This window comes from Ruditapes philippinarum, unplaced genomic scaffold (assembly GCF_026571515.1).
Source record: "Ruditapes philippinarum isolate M1 unplaced genomic scaffold, ASM2657151v2 ctg804_1_1_1_1, whole genome shotgun sequence".
In the NCBI taxonomy this organism is placed as follows: Eukaryota; Metazoa; Mollusca; class Bivalvia; order Venerida; family Veneridae; genus Ruditapes; species Ruditapes philippinarum.
Window position 1 is genome coordinate 26,337 of NW_026858929.1, and position 20,690 is coordinate 47,026.

Below are 20,690 nucleotides of genomic sequence, written 5' to 3' on the forward strand. Positions count from 1 at the left end.
ATTCTTCTTAAAGTTGAGCTCAAAATTAAGTATTCAATAAACCTATAATTGGAAATGAGAAATGTGGTCAATCTGTATTATTTCAGGCCTGAAACCATTTGTAAATGTTTTGTCTATCATTTCTGTTTTAGACGAGTCTGGCCGCATGGTTGACTTCAAACCACTTGGCCGTCACCCTGTGATTTCGAATCCTGCCAGGAAATTTGGATTCTTTCAGGTGAAGAAGCTATCCTGCTAGCTTAAGTAATGTTGATGGGTTTACTTGGTTGCACGTTTGTACCTAAAATATCGCAAGGAGGGACACCTGATGTCTTCCTCCACCAGTAAAGCTGGAAAGTCCCCATATGACCATTACAGTTGTGATGTGACGTAAAACCCAACAAAAATATAAAATAAGGAGTAAATATAACAAGAACAAGTTTTGATTAACTTCTTTTAATTGCCTTCATGCTTTATCTGAACACAATATCTTTACATGTATTATAATCTACAAAAATAATATACTAAAATGTAAAAGTACAAAATTAATAGACAAATATATATATATTAATATACTTGATGTAAACAATGAAATGTCTATTAATTAAATATCACAATGAAAGCTAATATACTAACAAATGATGACATTTTTGCTTCTGTAAAAAAAACGAAAAAAAAAAAAAAGACAAATAATTGAATATTCAAATATCTATTATTTTGATGCTAAATTAGTATAATAATTTAAATCCTATGTTACCAGTATTTATTACATGTATAAAGTCAGTATATGAAATAAAGGTATAAGTGTGCACAGAAGTTTGAACATGTAAAACAATATCTAAATTATTTTTGTTTCATCAGGTGGTTAGTAACCAGTTGTGGGTAAGTACAAATTTGATCTCATCAAGGTGACCTTGAACTTGCTAATATGAGAAATTAATTTTTCATTTAACAACTATGATGACACAAGTTTTCTATTCCAATATGTTGTATTGCTTAAAATGATTGTGTAAAATTATTTTCCACAAGTCTGCAAGGTTGAGTGGGAAAACAACTTTATACAGTCAACAAAAGCCATCAAATCTATCAGAATTACACACGAGTTAATTCTTTCCTTATCAATGCACTTTTTGATAAAATTTGTACAGGAGATCTGAATAAAACTGGAAAGAAAAGATTTTCCTATGAATTGATATGTTGTAATGAATATAAATTCAATATACATTCGAGATATAGTAACTCCAGCAATGCATAGTGTAAAATATGGAAAATTCATTACAGATGCATGGACATATACATATATTTTAGTAACTGAAAATGACAGGGTTTTTTTTTCATCATAATAAATATACATAATTCATATTCAATACTGATTGATAGAAAGTGAACAAGTGATAATTAACAATCATCATCAAGGTAATCATTACAAAAGAAGAAAATAAATAATTCATAACATATCAATAATTACAAATGAACCATGTAATAACAAAAAACAAAGTTGAGCCAATCAAATATCACAACAAAATATTGTAACGAATATATATAATGCTAGGGTTTCAAGCTAAAGTGTCATTTACTAAATGAATATAAAAAAAGGAGAAAAAAGGGGGTACAATTAATTATATTGTATCATGTAAAATTAAGATTAATAAAAAAAATACAGTAATGATAAAAATTGATCCCTCAAAATACAGGTAGTTAGGCAATAAAAAAAAATATTTCAAATTTCAAACCTACTACCTCCTTCAAACCAAATCATAATTATATGAAATTACTGTTTTGAATAAATTTATATAGTTTTAGACAATAGTCTCAAATATATTAAAAAATATTTAGATACCAATTTAGAAGCATTTTTTTGTAGGACCATTGTTAATGATAGTCCATTACTTAATTATTTCTGAAGCCAGTGCTACAGAAATTATACCAGGTGATTATATCAAAATGATGATACAGGTATGTCAAATGTATGTAACAGAAAAAAAATGATCCAGAAACAAAGCCCTGAGAGCTGAATGATGGACTTCACATGTATACTGTATGAAATGTGTAATTAACATTAGAACTTCACATAAATGAAGGTCTTTTGGTCTACAACACTTAAGCCAGTAAAAATACCTAAACTAACCTACAAGACAAAGGCATTCCTAATGCGATCTCACAGTCTGGACAAATTAACTAATTAACAATATAACATATTGTACCCCTATTCAAAATAATGTGTTAATACGCAGAATATCTTTTGTAACATTCTGAACCCAAACACAAATACTTTGTAATGTATTTTAGACATCAAATTAATGACTATGCATTTGATCATCTCTCTTCCCTCTCTTTTACCTACCCCCCTCCCACCACCTTCTATAGTTACATAAATCTAAAATCATGACAATTACCTGAAGCTACAATCCGATTACAGTATTTATGATTATATAAATAACAGACTAGCTAAAGTTACAACCATCGCTTAAATCTAACAAATATTTAATCACTGAAAGAAATTCAATAATTTTTTCTAAGCAACAAAAAAAATCAATTTTTACTTCAGATTATTATTATAAGATAAAGGCTGATCTATCAGTATTACATTAACAACAAAATTGGCATATATTATAACAATAAATACTTACAAAATTCTATAATGTAATGTAATGTAATAATTTTTTTCGTCAAAAGCACTCATTTTTTTCATCAAAAGCACTGAAACTTTTTTCAGCACTATTGCATTATTTTGGCAATAAATATTATGCAGTGACTGACTACCCTGATAGTACATTGCTCAACATGGCAGCTTTTTTCTTAAAAACAATAAAAAAAATTGTTATAGAAGTAAATCATGGTAATGGAATATGGTCTTAACATGTTAAAACTATGATTTGTTATAGTTAACAGTGGTCATTTTTTTTTCTAAATGTGTGCTTTACTGTTTGGTTTTAATAACACAGATACTGTCAATGTCACATATTGCTATCATTGACAATGATGCTAATGTATTTTGCAAATAAAGACACCTACATGCATCAATACACATTATTTCAGGCATAAGTGTGCACATTCATTTAATCAATAATCTTCCTTTAGTAAGTTGGAAAGCTCCCTCAATTAAACAACTTGGCTAAATTTGAACCCAAAGAGCTAAATTTGAACCCAAAGTAACAAAATGTAAGTGAAGTCAGATCCATGACGTTCACCACCATGGTCAACCAATAAATACATGTTTGTTGGTTAGTGATTTAAACATTAAACAAAGTAAAACTGACTACAGTACAGAAAACACAAAACATGTCCAGGTTACGGAAACAATAAATTTGTTCATATATCTTTATTAAACAAGAGTATATAAAATATTTCATAGCAAACACTGTGATCAGACATGCAGACATGATACACTTTTTCCCCCTTAATCAATTCTTAATTTAAACAAATACCCAAATCTTATAATATTTGGCACTGATTTGAGACATAGTAACAAATTATGGATAGCCCCCCTTACATGATTCTTCTAAGTAAATTTAACCACCTACTTAAACATATTCTGAATAAACAATCATTCTACTAGCACTTTAGGTATCACACATTTCACATGTACTCTTCTAGTGATTTAATAAATGCTTTGATCTTTTTGTATATTTAACAATCTGTCATACGAGTCACATGATCAGCTTTAAAAGAGCACATGACCAATACACATGTCAATTGATAAATTTCTGTTGCTTTTTTCTCCCATCATCGCATAATTTCAAGTCACTCATGTAAAATCTCACAATCTATTCAGTTAAAGTCATGTGACCACTTTAAGTGTGTCACATGTCACTATTGTCACTATGATTCCATACTTGCTAGAATTCTAGACACCTCTGACCTCTGTCCTGGGGTCATATGTTGTGTTATATGTACTATAGAATCCATGGCAACATCGGGATTATTTTCTATCAACCTGAAAATTTAATGAAATTTAATGAAAAGTATATTAAAAATCATTATTATTTTTATAAAATGAAAGACTCTCCCTTATATATATTCAGTCTATTTAACCTACATATACGTGTATCAATATGCATAGAACATAAATCTAGTTTACTTAATATTCACTCATAGTTTCAAAGATATAAAGTATTATAAAGGGCCAGTGTTGAACCCAAATCTTTCTACATGTACAACCCAATTTAATACTTGCTCCAATGCATATCATAGTAAGGTTCTCAATCACATGAGCACACAAAGAAATAAAACCATATAACAAGCATATTTTATAAACCAAACATTAGTAACTTTTCTCTAGTATTAGTACAGTTATTTGTACAATATGTTCTTTACTTTTCAGCCAGTTTATTTACATACATACACGTAGCTATACTTTATTATGAATTTCAAACAGTCCATTATTTATAAAATCTCATTATTAACGATCTTTATTTCAATAGCAAACAGTATTAAGTAACATCAGACTGTGTGGTTGAACAAACTGGCTTGATTTAATGCTGATGGCAGAGGTAAACCAATATTTACAGCAACAACACAGAAAAAGAACACCTACCCTCTGACTTGATTGAGAACATGTTCCCTCTTTAAACATCTTAGATTTTCAGAAATAAGACTTTTACTATTGTTTTCATCTAATTGTTCCGACAACCATTCTACCACAACCTTGTCTTCTTCCCATTGGTATGACTGAAAAATAAATAACATTTTTACTAATTCTTTGTTATCGTGGGAGACAACAATTGTATTTTTATGTCAGTTTTTGATTTGTAACTATGGTTCAACCTCAGTTTAACAATAGACAGTGTTCAGTAAAAACATCAGCTAGCAGTTCCCCAGTAAGTGCTCCATATCTTTGCATTAGTTTTATTCTGTCCTGGACAATGATGGTTGTCATTTCTATATAAATTATTACAACTAAATATTTTTTTTCACCTTTACCATGTCTTAAATGGACTTGTCCACAATCAATTTGGACAAAACCATTGATCATTTAGGAAAAATTTCAAAAAAATCTACTAAATGAATAGCCAACAGTGTAGACCATTATCTGACGGTTTATTTTGGGTTGCACTAGTTGCATGGGTAGATTCACTTGCCATCAGCATGCTAAAAAGAAAACCATGTGCAGCACCCAGGAATCAACCTGCTGTTCACAAACCTAATGATGTCTGTAAAGAGCTAACTGAACAGGTAACTTGATTATGTACAAGTAATTGTAAGTAAAAAGCTTTGTTACTTCTCACAGTGACTGTACATATAATCTGGAGTCAAAGTAACATCTGAGTGGCAACATGGCTGACGTAAGACTAGTAATCTATGGATTACTGGCCACTTGGGTTCAAACCCCCATCAGGGACAAGTTGCTGTTTCTGTGAGCAAAAAACTTTGCACTCATGTTACTTTGTACTGGTTGGTTACAGGAACAGATTCAGTGTGTGAGTGTTGCAGTAAGCTAATAGCTTCTTACACAATAAAACTTAAATAAGTGTAAACTTAAGTAACATCAGATTTGAGAGTGTTTCAATAAGCTTATAGCTTCCAACACAATCAAACTACAATAAATAAGTATAACATAAAGTAACATCTTACATTTACAGTTCCTTTCTCCTCAGCAAACCATCTACTCATCATTGAACCAATCTCTCTGTCAGTTTTGTTTTCTGTTAATTGTCGTATTTTCTTCTTTAGATCTTCCTCTAGTAATCTGCGTCTAATTCTCCAGTAGAAAAATTCCCTGCTTTTCTTCCATTCTAGAACACCCTATTAAAGCAAATACTTGCAATAAATTACAGAAATATCCTATATTGTATCAATTATAATTAATTCAGACAGCTGTTATGTGTTAATTGAACAGTGATAGATAGAAATATATCACACAGAAACATAGCTTTTACAGACATTTATTTATGTCATCAATTTTTATGATATGTTTCAATATCCTTCAAATTACCATCAATTTAGTAAGAGTTAACCATTGCTGTATTTTTTTCAAAGTACTACAGTCTAGCCTTTAGTTGATAAACAGAGGATATTAAAATTTGAGCCATGTCACAACAAAACCAACATAATGGGTTTGCGACCAGCATGGATCCAGACCAGCCTGCGCATCCTCGCAGTCTGATCAGGATCCATGCTGTTCGCTATCAGTTTCTCTACTTGTTATAGGGTTTGTAAGCGAACAGCATGGATCCTGATCAGACTGCGCGGATGCGCAGGCTGGTCTGGATCCATGCTGGTCGCAAACCCATTATGTTGGTTTTGTCGTGACGCGGCTCAAATGAGTGTAGATTCAATTATACTGAATTTATTGAACAAGTTCAATGAAATTTTATTCTTCAAGGCTCTGGTGAGCATAATATATCTTTATTCGAGTTCAAAAAATTTAGTAATAAAACCTACATGAATATAATATTCTATTTATTACATACCCAAAATATAGACTGTTTAAAGTGAAAAAAAAATCAATTATCATTGATGTTCCTATAGTGTTACACTACCTTTTAGCAGGTTTTTATGCTATGTTTGTATAGTGCAATTGCTGTCAAGTCAAAATATAATGCATGGCCGTGCAATACCATTTTTATGTTGTCGCAAAAGCGGCATTGTATGTGATAAAACATCATATAATACATGTACTTTCTCATCATTCATAATCATATCAGAAATCATTCAGACTTACTGAGATCACTTCTACAGCTTCCATACGACCTGGCGTATCGTGAAGGTCAGCAAAATGAACTGCCACCTGGTGATACATTGGCAGCAATAAATCTTCACGTTTTTTCAGTTCCTCCGCAAGTTTTTTACTCTCTTCTGCCGTGATCGTAGGGTTCGCCATTTTCTCCACCAGTTGACGACATTTTTGATCTACACGCCACATGGTTTTCTGTTGATCTCTCTTACGATATTTAATCTCTACAGTTCCCTCTGGCTCTAATACACCTCCCCTATAAAACATTAGCAAACCAAATATATATAACATATGACAGTATTTATCTTCAAAATTTGACTATCTGCTACCACATAGTTTTTTACCAAAAGTCTGGTATAGAAGGGTATGCATTATAATCAATTTTACAATAATTTAGTTAGAATTTATGTTTTTTTATTGGAGTTGGCAATATATGTAAAAATTTCAGGTTCTTGGTATGTAATTAATACTGTCCTACAAACAAACTGTTTTATGAAATTTGACATGTACCAGAAGGCTTATCCAAGCATGTTGTAATTAAATTGCTAGCCCAAAGAAATATACATGTCTTTGGGGACATGAAGCATTTAAATTTTCCTTATATAAGCCAGAGAATGAATATAACTGAAAATGATGTAAATTAACCATAATTTTTTTTTGTACATCAATGTAACCAAAAGCAAATTGAGAAAACTCACTATTACCTGCTAAGTTGGTCTGCAAACATTTCCATATGACTTGGATTTATAGTTGGATCAACAACAACCCATGCTCCGCCCCTAAGTTCAGCGTATGGTGGTATATAGATCATGATTGGTTGTTTATATTCACATAGGGCGTCAACAATATACGCCCCAAACTTCAATACTTGGTCATACATGTCTACAATCAAATTAAAAGACCAATTTATTCACATAAACTTTTATATCTATACAGTATATTATATGATTAACATGTCAGTCATGTAATGAATGATACCTGAACATTTCAAATTAAACTCATATCCCACTCAAATCATGTAATGAAATTGTCTTGCTCATCCATCTTGTGTTTTTGGGCTTCCAATATCAAAATTTAGCCTATGCAAATATAGTCTTAAGTTGGATTACAAGAATTCATAGCAATTAAACACGGATTTTCATTTTTATTCACTCTGTTATAACTTGTTATATAACCGATGGCTTATATACCTTTCATTCCGCCAGAGAAACCTCTCCAGTTAGCAAAGATCATAAGTGGAAGCTCTTCTTTATTGAAGTCCATTATAGCCTGGGCTGTCTTAAAGGCGGAGTCAGGGAACCATACCTGACCTGCTTGTTGAATAAGCTTAAAGATATAAAATACTTACAGTTAAATATATTGTACCTGTATATTTTTCTTTTCTTATTGATATTTAAATATCATTTTATATATATCTAATTGGCATACCTTGTTGATGATGCATCAAATAAACATATTAAAAGCAGCAGGACTTCAAAATGAATGTAGACTACTAAATATAACATGCTCAATCAGAACCATTCCGACACATTTTTTATTCCATACTGAATGTTTTTTAGGTGCAATTCCAAGTATCAGATACCTGACATTACAAATTTCAAGAAACAATTTTCAATGAATTTACCTTTTTTTATTCTTTCTGAATTTGTATTGGTGCCTTGTTTCAAAGTAATATTGCAGATAACCAGGGAAGGGAAGTAAAAACAAACTTTACATTGTATTGTTGGTTGTGTCCCTTTAGCAACCAATATTAAACAGAGATTCTGATAAATATGAGAAATGTATTACTAGACTTACCTTGGCTTCAGAATCAAAATTAGCGGGATCTGCAGGTATAGAAACTTCTACAGTTCTTGTTTCCACGGATACTACTCCCAAAGGTACACCACCTAGCCTGAAATAACACCATATATAAAGTCCGTAAATAGTTTCTACAAACCTACATTATTTTTTGCAAACATCTTTACAGCCCTACATTTAATACGCGCTATCTTGTAAAATTAACAGCACAGAAATGTCTATGACAATTTCATTAAAGTATGAGTTTAAAATGCATATTGCCATGTTCCAAAGAAAATTTTCAATCTTTTATATCTGAAGCTATATTTGCTATCATTAAACATTACTAGCTATTTCTAGAAGAGAAAAATATCCTAATCTACTTGCCAGCTTCATTACCTTACAATTATTGTTTCTTGTTGTTAGATTTTACATTACACTGACAATATAAATGTGAAATGATGACATTTTAGCTGTACTGAAGTAGCAAGAACTCCAGTACACCTCCTTATGTATTATTTCAGAAACTAACAGTAACCCTGGAGGACCCGTCAACCTTCTGAAAGGTAGCAAGATAGCTCTCCTGCATATCTCTGTTGAGATTCAATGGCTAGCAGTGAATGGCAGAAGTTTTGAAGTCAGCAACCTCAATCACTTAGTCATGGAGGACCCTTCAAATAATGAATATTAGAGGCGGCATGGCCAAGTGGTTAACCCATCAGACTAGTAGCCTAATGATCTCTAGCCGCATGGGATCAACCCCCTCAAGGGCAAGTCATTGTTTTCTTGAGCAAGAAACTTTACACTCATTGCTCAGTACTACAGTTGGTAGTTGGTTCAGGAACGGATCGAAAGTGTAAAAGCTTATAGCTTCCTACACAATCAAACTAAAATAAATTCTGTATAAAAACCATATAATTATTATAGAGTTTCTAGCAACTAAAATGCTGAGCAAAGGTAAGAAATCACTGAATTATTCACAAACCTAGCCCTTCCAACTACTACAGTCTGTGCCCATGGTTGTAAAATTTCATTAAAGGAATCCTTGTCGAAGAAACCGGTCTGCCATTCTGATTTGTTGTCTGGGTTTGGTCGACCTGCAAGCATCCAGCGGGGATCATATGGTGTCTTTGAAGGAACAAAGTCTATACTTCTACCAATCGGATCATTGACAGGCAACACTGGTAGTGGTCCCCCATGAACCTACAAAAAAATAAATATCATTTATTAATACATTCAGTAATTTTATATACCTGTTTAAGCTGGATGAACAAAAATGATCATAACTATTTTATAATTTCTCTTTGTTGTAATGCTGGAAATTATGACGTAAAACCCAACCCCATAAAAGGACCACTGATATTTTGTAAGCTGGTTTGATAGGCTGCTCTTGTGAAAGAATCCAAAGTCCTTGGTTGGATTCAAACCCAAAGAGGTGAGGGGCAGTGGTCTGAAGTGAATGACCATAACAACTAGGCCATGAACACCCCTAACTATCCTTCTGTATGCTAGTTCAATAACTTCCAATAATATTATAATTCACTGTCCATTACAAACTTAAAAGGGGAGGGCAAGTCAAGAACAGTAACTCTTGCATGACTTAAATAACATACAATGAAGTATGAAAACTAATTAAGTTTTTTTTAGCATACCAAGGTAGTAACACAGCTTCAGTCTCATTGTATGTTAGATTTCTTTTTATGTCATAATCTTAGCCTGATAACACAATAAGGCTAAACTTTCTACAAACAAAACTTGAATATATATATTTCCTAACTTTCATCAATTTCTTTTTAGAAGTTTTTAAGGAAGATAATTTTTTTTTATGAGATTGTTCTATTTTTATCATATGATTCAGACATTAGGTATTACATCATATGTCAACAGATTTGCTGTTTCCCTTATCTTCATGACAACCCATCCTGTCTCATGAAATTTAATCTAAGCCAAACAAACAGGCAAATTTTAATCTAAATGTTATGTAATGGGATAGGCATTGAAAAATTAAACTTTGTAGATTTGAAATAGAAGATAGAAATACAGTCAAATTTTTATTAAGCAACTGTGCAAGGGAAGCACATAAAATGGTTGCTTATTTATAAATTAACAGTCTCTTAAGACAAAGTCATAGCCTGAGAAAAATGTCCAAATTTATTTATAATATCTTTCCTTTGAAAAGTAGTTTTTCAATTCCATTTTTGTAAATGTATATCTATATCTCTTTGATCATCTCAAAAGGTACTAAAATTAAAACAAAAATGATCTTGTAATATTTATTGACAAAACAGTTTTGATCCATTTTTGGCCTCATTCTATACTGGTGTATTTATTGACAAAGCAGCTAGATTTTTTTTTGCCTCATATTATTGTCTTAGTACTTAAAAAATTATGTAACCAAAAGTTTAGAATACTATAAACCTTAATGAATTAATAAATATCAACTTATGTCAGGGTATTATTTAATAAACTCAAGTCACTCTCGGCTTCTTTAGAGAGTTTTTATAATACCTATTAATTTTTAATTAAACAACAATGAAGCTTACACAAATCTTCCATACATAACATATAAAAATACAGTAAACATTTGAACAAGAGCCATGTCAACATGGCCATCCCCCGCCGAATGTGTTTGCTCATTGGAAGAATGTATATGTAGTAGAGCGGAATAATTCCATTTTAAGAGGTCTTTTGGTAATGAAAACTGATGGCTATAGTGATTACAGATTTTAAACCTATGTGAATACTGATGGCTGAAAATAACAAAGGGCAATTACTGAAAAATAATGCAGGGTAGGTTATCATTCTTGTGTGCTGCATCCCTCCTCAGTAAAATCTATCCACCTATGAAGTTTCAAGTTGATACCTCAAATACTTTTTGAGAAAAAAATTGAATTGAAAAAATTAAGTATGAAAAGAACAAAGGGCAATAACTCAAAAATTATAAAAGGTAGAGTTATCATTCTTGTGCACTGCACACCTCCTGAGTGAGATCTATGCACCTATGAAGTTTCATGTTAATATCTCATAGGCTTTTGGAGTTATGCTCTGGACAAAAATCAATTTTGAAAAATAACAAAGGGCAATAACTCAAAAATTATGAAAGGTAGAGTTATCATTCTTGTGCACTGCACACCTCCTGAGTGAGATCTATGCACCTATGAAGTTTCATGTTAATATCTCATAGGCTTTTGGAGTTATGCTCTGGACAAAAATCAATTTTGAAAAATAACAAAGGGCAATAACTCAAAAATCATGCAAGGTAGAGTTATCATTCTTGTGCACTGCACTCCTCCTCAATGAGGTCTATCCACCTATGAAGTTTCAAGTTGATAACTCAAATACTTTTAGAGATATGCTCCGGACAAAAATGTCGGACGGAAGGACGGACGGAAGGACGGAAGGTCGGACGGACGGAGACTATTTCTATATCCTCCGCCGAAATTTTTCGGCGGGGGATAAAAATATATTGTAGCAGAACAGAACAGAACGGATAATGTAGCATCAGAGTAATAAGCTGATTTCCTTGGTAATTGATGATTAGTTTTTATAACTTATTCCAATTCAAAAGACATCCAAGTAATTTTTTTTTAGTACATACATTCTCATGATGAGGTATCAAAACTTTTATATAACTAGTATCCTCATAAAATGAAGAAGCAAGTTTTTAGAATGAAGATTTGAGATAATCGTAGTGTATTTTAAGCCCCACAAGGTGATCATACCCTACTTACACCTTACAGTTTCACCTTCATCCTGGTACCTAATACTGATAACAACTTGTTTCATTCATACATTAACAAAATATCAACATACGGGTACAACAGTACAACGTCAAGTGTGATAGTTTTACTTGATTACAGTAATTACCTGAGAAAAAAACTACACATTAAATAAAACTTTGTGGATAAAAAAAAAAAATTTTTTTTTTTTTGTGAAATAGATAAAATTCAAGTTATATATGAACACACTTGAAAATTATGGTTACTATTAAATATCTATAGTGATAGACACGAGTCAAATCAATAAAGGTAGAAAGTAAAAAAGAAAGTTAAGAAGTAAAAAGAATGGAATATTAAAATTGAAAAAGTATGTGAATAAAATAAAAACTGAGGAATAAAAAAAATATGTACTGATTATAACAGAACTTTATGAATAGAAGGAAAAGAAAATCCAGAAAGCTTTTAACTGGAAATTAAATAAATAAATTGAAAAGTGTTTAAGACTTAAATGAAAAAAAAACAACTGAAAATGAAGTAGAAAATATATTGAAATGGAAATTAAAGTTTATATTCAATTGTTTATATTGTCAGTATTAATGTATTTGACACATGGATTAGACAGTCACCATTACAAATGTAATCTGTTTGATTTACAGGATGATTATAAACATATCAATGTGTCTAACCCATTACAGAGGGAAATTCAGCTAGTAATACCAGACAAGAGGGAATGCTGGGTAAACATGCTCGACATGTACAACAAATATATCATCACATTGAAGGTCAAACTGTTACTAAAAGAAAACACTAGGGTACTGATTTTAGTAAAATTATCTTGTGTGTTCCCGATCATCCTCCATTTCCAAGATTTCAATGTCTCAGATAATTATAGCAAAGGACTGGATCTATATCTGCAATTTCACAAGTGTTCTTTATTCATAAAGGAGGTCGATGTTTTTCTTACTATTGGAAGGATAATTTTGTTAGATTTTATAAGAAGTTCTATGATAACAGAGCTTGGAACAGAATGTAAGTTTGCCTCTGACTTACAGGAGATCAATCTACAGGTAACTTGTGATGACACTATTACACTAGACTTATCATTCTGGGAGCATGCACCGAGACATTTCCCGAGATGGCTGTACTTAAAATTATAGGTTGTGATAATAGATATCAAAGTATAAACGCAAGCAGTGTGCGAGAAAAATTTCCTAGGCTTGTTAATCTTGTCTTAAACTTTGTACAAATTGATCAACCAATTTATTTTCCATGGTATAACATGTATAAAGCTACACAATCTCGCAATAGAAACTGGGAAGATATTCTAAAAGCAAGTTTTGATTCGTATGATGACATATATTTCTACAACTTCTTTCCAGAAAACTCTTTTATATTAATCAACTGTAGGCTAGAAATTGGCTCTTTATTCCTGGAAGGCTTCATTTTTACCCTGGGACTAACAGAGATGGGTCTAACTGTAATTCAGCCCAACTTTCTGCAAAACGTAACCTTAAAACAAACTTTAAATCTGTCTAAAAATAGATTAGAAATGATTCCTGCCAGCCTGCTAGTAAATCAACATATGTTACAGGTACTGTATCTTCAGCAAAATGAGATAACATCAATATCAAAATCTATGTTCTCTGGGCTCAAGAGTGTTACATACATCAATTTATCTGGTAACAAAATTAAAGAAATAGTAGGAACTCCTTTTTCTACACTGAAACATCTTAAATACATTCTTTTGCAAAATAACTCATTAGTGGACATACCTTCTGATATGTTCCATGATCAGACCAATTCATTAAAAATATTAGAATTAAATTTAAACCCTGGAATAACAGAAATCCCTGTTTGGCCAATTTATGCTACAAATCTTAAAGCAATGGATTTAAAGGATTGCAACATTACTGGGATGAGTATAATACGACTTCTAGATCGTTTACAGGAGCTCGATATCAAAGAAAAACTTGTTGATGCTGCAATAGACACACCGGATTTACCTTTAGGTAGCAGTACAGCAATTTATCTAAACTACAATAAGATCGAGACCATTCCAACAAATAAAATGTCAACTACGCGACTGATGAAACTGAAGAATTTTTTAAAAAATTTTGCAATAAATTTTAGTGGTAATCCATTTACATGTAATTGTGACACCTCCGTGATTGAACAAATAGTTCAAGGTTTTGATGACACTGATTCGCTACTTCTCGACAACATGGATGGCTGGATTTGTCAAAAGCCCTCGGAATTTCGAGGACGATATATGTGGACAATCAAAAACCATGAGAAATATTGTCCTATAAATAATCCATTCTGTCCGGACTTATGCTCATGTTTTAAAAGATATCGTCAAGAAACAATAATTATAGATTGTCGTGACACTGTTTTAGAACAGATGCCTACACACCTGCCAAGCTCTCAACTTGAATTGTGGTTTCCAAATTCAAATATCTCAGAAATCGGTTTATTACCCTACCTAGAAAATATAACTGTTTTAAATTTAGAAAACAACAAACTGCAAGTCATCTGGCCTTCCATCTTGAACAAATTTAAGGGTCTGAAGATTTTGAAACTTAGGTCAAATCATCTTGTATCTCTTCCATTTCAAGTAAGATCACTAACTCTATCCAAATTGACATTATCAGAAAATCTATATGTGTGTGACTGCACAAACAGCTGGATGAAGGCTTGGATACTACAGGATGAAGGCAGTATTCTCGACTGGGCAAATATTAAATGTCTCGATATAAACAGCAACTTAAAACAGCTTATTGCAGTTCCTGACTCAGAATTTATCTGCAAGGGGGACAACTCTTTCAGTGTTATAGAACATGTCTTTCTACCATCTATTATAACAGGATCAATTTTGTTTGTTTTTGTAACTGTGTTATTATTAGTTTATTTCCAAAGATTTAACCTTAAGGTTCAACTGTTCATTCATTTCAATATTCATCCATTCGACAACAAGATAGACAAAGAAGAATGTCATGTTTACAATGCTGTTTTAATATACACACAAAGTGACCTTGAACTCAAGGTCAAAATAGAAAACCACCTTTCACACAGAGGTTATAAAGTTGCTGACATGTATAAAGATTCCATAGTAGGATATACCTATATTGAAAATATTGAGCAGTTAATACGAAAATCTAATAAAATTCTTCTTCTCATATCAACAGATAATGTGCACCATGACATCATTCAAGCATCTTGGAATATAGGCTATGATAAAATAATGTCTACAGCTCTGACAAGAATGATTATCGTAGCTGATAAAGCTATTAAAAAAGAACCAAACACAGACATTAACTTGTTGCATTTTCTTAACAGTCGTAACTTCATAGACAGAAAAACTAAACTGCTACCTCAAAAGGTGGAATATCTGATGGCAAAGACTAAAGCTGGCATATGTGTACCACCACATATTGAAATGAATCACCGTTGCTATAGTAACAGATTAGACAACAGTGACACACATTCTGATAAAGTAATTATTTCATATCCAGACAAACATCATTGTTATGTGCAAAATGAAATTATTCCTTTCCTGTCAGAACACTATGTACCAGTAAAACTATTAGACATGGAGTTTACGCCGGGGGCTGACATTCGTGACGAGCTTCCCACCATTCTAGAGACATCCTGTCATCTGATTTTCATTTTATCGAGCGAAACTCTCGATGATGAAGTTCAAATGTATATTTTGTCACAAGCTTTAACTAGGACACAACTGGAGAATCACAATTTTCTGATTGTTTGTACATCAGGACCGATTCATTTGGAACATTTGTCAAATGACTTGTTGAGATACATAGAAAACTATGTAACGATAAGTGTGAATGACTTGAGATTTAAAGAACGTATTTTACAGTCTATTTGTATTATCAATGATAGGGTCAGTGTTGATGAAGATCAAGTTGAAAATGATCCACTTTTGTAAAGTATATAATAATATTATTGTATACACATGTACACTTTATACTGCAAATCACTCATTTTTGTGAGCTTATAGCATGTTACTTCCAACTTCTTCTCATGAAGTAAAGGTGTACAAAACTAATCCACTGCCTACTGAACTAATTGGCCGTATTTCCAAGGTTCTTAAAACTAATACACTTTATATACCAATCACTTTGTGAACTTCCAGTTCAATTGAGAAATGTAATATTTTAAAATGTAACTTACTGCAGGGACATAGGCCAATGTCTCTAGCACTTTACAGATGCCACCAAAATCATCCGGGGCAGTACAGTGTGATACACCATTATTGTGCATGATTTGTATACCTCCCAGCTGATTGTTACTTGTATACACCTCACGTCCCAACACCTGAAATAATCATACATTGTTACTTGTATACACCTCACGTCCCAACACCTGAAATAATCATACATTGTTACTTGTATACACCTCACGTCCCAACACCTGAAATATCATACATTGTTACTTGTATATACCTCACGTCCCAACACCTGAAATAATCATACATTGTTACTTGTATATACCTCACGTCCCAACACCTGAAATAATCATACATTGTATCCATCAAACCATGTCTCTTACTGAATAATTCAATTGTACAATTACATAATTATACACAATATAATAAATATTATACTTATCAATACACAATAAAAGAATGGTTGGATCAAATGAAATGAAAAACAGGTGTTGATATTCATTTTTTTTTTTTGCTATCAGGGGTTAAGATTAATAAATAGGTAAATGGCTACAGTTTCATGTAAAGTATTCACAAATAATATTTCATTTAGTCAGCTTAATAAATCTCCCCTAAAAATTTACAATACCTTTAACCCTTATAATAAAATTGACACACTTTTAATTAATTTTTACTGATTTCTGCTGTGTTTTGTCATGCATTCTCATTCAAAACATCATCATATTATTATATCACAATATTTAAGTATAAACATAACTTTGCAAATTTTCTGTAACATTGTCATTTTTTATCACAAAAATGTGCAAATGTTATTGTGCCTGTAGCATTCATGTTCATTTTATCTATGGTTGTATTTTTTGCTGAAATATTCTTTCATTTTTATATATACTGTTCACACTCAGTCAAATAAACTTTGTTAGAATATCATTGCATGTAATTTGTCACCAATCTACTGAAAAGCATGTATACCCGTACATAGTGTATATACCATGTCTTTTACCTGATCTTTTGATTATGTTTATATTTTAGCATGCAATGATTTAATGTCTGTATGTTTACTTATTGTATTTAAAATACTGTTCTTGCCATTGTAAAATAGACAAATTTGCTGGTTGTTAATTAAAACTAAAACTGACAGCAAATACTCTGTTCTAAAAGGTTAAAACATTCCATATATTGTTTCCTAATGCTAGGCACTTGCTCCTGCTTTCTTAAAGGCCCATTTAGCCTAAAAATGGTAATATTTTCATTTTTCAAAAGCTTTTCTTTTTTGATGCCCAGTTACAGCTCCCAAAATGTTACTCATTGGCCATATACCCGAGCCGTCTTTATATTCCTTTTCATTTAATGCAGTTATAATGATTTAGAATATTGTATTGAAATCAAAACACCGCTTTTAAGCAACTAAAACGTTCTAAATCCATAATTACAACATTATAAAATACATATTTTCCCTTTCTATAGAAAGAAACAAGAGGGCCATGATGGCCCTGAAAATCGCTCACCTGTATATAGGCCCCTGGGCCAAGGCCAATTTTAAACCAGGGGCTTTTTATTTGAACAAACATGGTAGACACCCATTAGAAGATGTTTCATGATGAATATATAAGCTCTTGCTCTTTGGGGTTTTTATAAGAAGATTTTTAAGTTTTTACTATATACATATAGGGAAAAACAATGACCCCCTCCCCCAATAGGAGGGGCCAATTTCGATCCCAGGGCTTTTATTTGAACAAACTTGGCAGACACTCACTAGAAGATATTTCATGCTTTGTATCTAAACTCTAGCTCTTTGGGTTTTTTTATAAAAAGATTTTTTAAATTTTTACTATACACATATAAGGAAATTCAATGACCCCCGGGACAGTGCCCATTTTAACCTAAGGGCCTTATTTGAACAAACTTGGTAAATGCCCATTAGAAGATGTTTCATGCTAAATATCTTAGCTCTAGCTCTTTGGGATTTTTAAAAGAAGATTTTTCAAAGTTTTTACTATATACATAAAGAGAAAAACAATGACCCCTGGGGCAAGGCTAATTTTTACCCCAGGCCTTTTATTTGAACAAACTTGGTAGACACCCACTAGAAGAAGTTTCATGGTTAATATCTAAGCTCTAGCTATTTTGTTTTTTTTAAAGGGGATTTTTTATGTTTTTACTATATATAAATAAGGAAAATCAATGACCTCGGGGGCCGGCCAATTTTGACCCCAGGGTATTTATTTGAACAAACTTGGTAGACACTGACTAGATGATGAATTAAATTCTTTGAACAATTTGGATGAAATTGGCTTAGCTGTCATTTAAAGTAAAAGTTTACGGACGGACACCGGACGTAAAGCGATCACAAAAGCTAACCATGTCACTTTGTGACAGGTGAGCTAAAATATATTGATTTCCCGCGCATAATGTGCCTTTAAATAAAAAGACAACACACAAGAGACATATTTACCTTGTTAAGAGCACCAGCTCCTGTGAGGATGATATGGGAGTTTTCCACCTGAACAATTCTCTGACCAAGTCTGACGAGATATGCTCCTATACCTATAGCTCTACAGGTTACCTGTATAACAAAAAATTAATAATTAAAAATACAAAAACAAAACCAGCAATCTATAGTCTGCTTAGTTACGAGCTCATTTTCTTCTCATTTTTAACTTGAATACCTAAAGAGAGTAACAGTAACATTTAAAAAGAATAATAAGATTTGAAAAGAATAAGTGGACTTCTGGCTACTCTAAAACTATAAATCTCATTCATTTTAATATCTAAGTGTAGGTTTTAATAAAGCAACATTTTATAGCAACATCATCTCAACTTGTGTTATAATTCATTGAGTTAATCCGAGTATGTGGAGTGTGATCTTGATCTATACTGCAAAATCATAATTATTCATTGGACACTAATTTTCATGGATAGGTCAATCTATGAATTTAAGATCCAATGAAATTTCATTTTGTCTGCTGTTAAATTATTTTGCATCACATTATTTACATTTTATCCTTTGGCATTTACATTTTATCCTTTGGCAAACATAAACAGTACATGAATTTAAGAAGGCATGAAAATGGCATTTATGATAAACTTTTAATCACTTTTGGTTTAGAAGGTAAAGGGTTAAAATCTTAGAAAACCAACCAGATTAATAGTGACAATATCTTTATAGGCTTTAGATGATTCTCCAGCTATCATTCCTGAACCACGAAGATTCTCTACCCCAAGTCCTTCCTCCTTGCCGATAATATCTGTGATCTTATAACGTGACTCGCCCTGATCCTCAATTAAGGTCGCCCGCACTGAGTTAGATGCCGATACTTTCTTAAAGTCATCAGGTCTCAGGTACAAATACTTAAATCCCTAAAATATACAACAATTTCTTTTGGTTTAAACATATTTATTTAAGCTTGATTGCAAAACAAGTTCTTGCAACTTATATAAATCACTTCTGAGTCCACTTCCTGGAACCAACCAGTACTGGTGTCATATGAAGAAATATGATCGTGACCTGATAAGGGCTCGAAGCCATGATACCAGGGTTGAGAAGCAGACACCTTAAGACCCGGAACAAAATGTCTTAAACAATAAAAGTATGTCATATGCAAATATTTCTAACAAGTTCATATTTCAATCTGGACAAAAACATTCATCTTTTTTTAGAATGAAATTTCAAAATATATACCACTCTACCACTGCCCTTCTCATTAATTTTATTGTTAGAAAACTTAGCTATCTTCTTGAATTATATTACATGTGTTATATAGCACAGGTGAGCTTACAATACCTTATCTGGATCTTTTGGATCTTGCCAGGCCACTCTAAATAAATGCTTCACTTCCTCTGCCAGTCCAATCCTTGCTCCACTGTTGGCCGAGATATACACACGAGGTAAACCTTTAGCTCTTGCCAGCTCCGATACTTTCTGGAAATAATAAATTATCAAGTACCTTTAACATATAATAACCCTATAGCATGTTCATACTCACTGCTAATTAAATTAAAACTTGTTTCTCACATTACTTATTTCATTTATTTAAAAAGTTGCTATTAATTTTTCAATACATTGCTTCAGAATTTTTACTTTAACATGACTTTATATAATTATTTGAAACAGAAATTATAGTATCTATATTTTTATTTAAATAAAACCCTGGAATTTCTGTATGCAAGCTGGATAATTTCCTTACAGGAAACAAACATGACTCTAGCCCACAGTGGTATGGGACAAGTGGTTTGAAGTTTGCCCCAATATAAATCAGGTATCAAACTTCATACAATCTACTCCACTTATAACGAGATCGGTTTTAACGAGATACCGCTTACAACGTACATTCTACTGTGTCCCGGCCTTTTT

The 20,690-nt window shown here is 32.1% G+C and overlaps 2 protein-coding genes across 9 annotated transcripts in view; one reads left to right on the forward strand and one right to left on the reverse strand.

Moving 5' to 3' along the window:
* Positions 1-641: 641 nt before the first annotated feature.
* The window catches only part of LOC132754700 (acetyl-CoA carboxylase-like), a 78,119-nt gene continuing 58,070 nt past the window's right edge, over positions 642-20,690 (reverse strand). For 6 of the 8 annotated variants that reach the window (XM_060745366.1, XM_060745365.1, XM_060745367.1 and 3 more), the window contains 12 exons: positions 20,121-20,258; positions 19,478-19,696; positions 18,792-18,902; positions 16,345-16,488; positions 9,420-9,637; positions 8,453-8,549; positions 7,846-7,981; positions 7,360-7,537; positions 6,644-6,911; positions 5,554-5,724; positions 4,517-4,650; positions 642-3,916 (listed from right to left, as the gene is read on the reverse strand). In XM_060745366.1, coding sequence (XP_060601349.1) covers positions 3,802-3,916; positions 4,517-4,650; positions 5,554-5,724; positions 6,644-6,911; positions 7,360-7,537; positions 7,846-7,981; positions 8,453-8,549; positions 9,420-9,637; positions 16,345-16,488; positions 18,792-18,902; positions 19,478-19,696; positions 20,121-20,258 — 1,929 coding nt within the window. In that variant the 3' untranslated portion in view covers positions 642-3,801. Of the gene's footprint in view, positions 3,917-4,516; positions 4,651-5,553; positions 5,725-6,643; positions 6,912-7,359; positions 7,538-7,845; positions 7,982-8,452; positions 8,550-9,419; positions 9,638-16,344; positions 16,489-16,530; positions 16,585-16,625; positions 16,680-18,791; positions 18,903-19,477; positions 19,697-20,120; positions 20,259-20,690 lie in introns of those variants that run through there. The other 2 variants (XM_060745373.1, XM_060745371.1) reach the window with 2 other exon arrangements.
* Positions 12,444-16,332, forward strand: LOC132754702 (toll-like receptor 7). The gene has a single exon (XM_060745374.1). It carries the CDS (start codon positions 13,289-13,291, stop codon positions 16,097-16,099), a length of 2,811 nt encoding a protein of 936 aa, XP_060601357.1. The 5' UTR covers positions 12,444-13,288; the 3' UTR covers positions 16,100-16,332.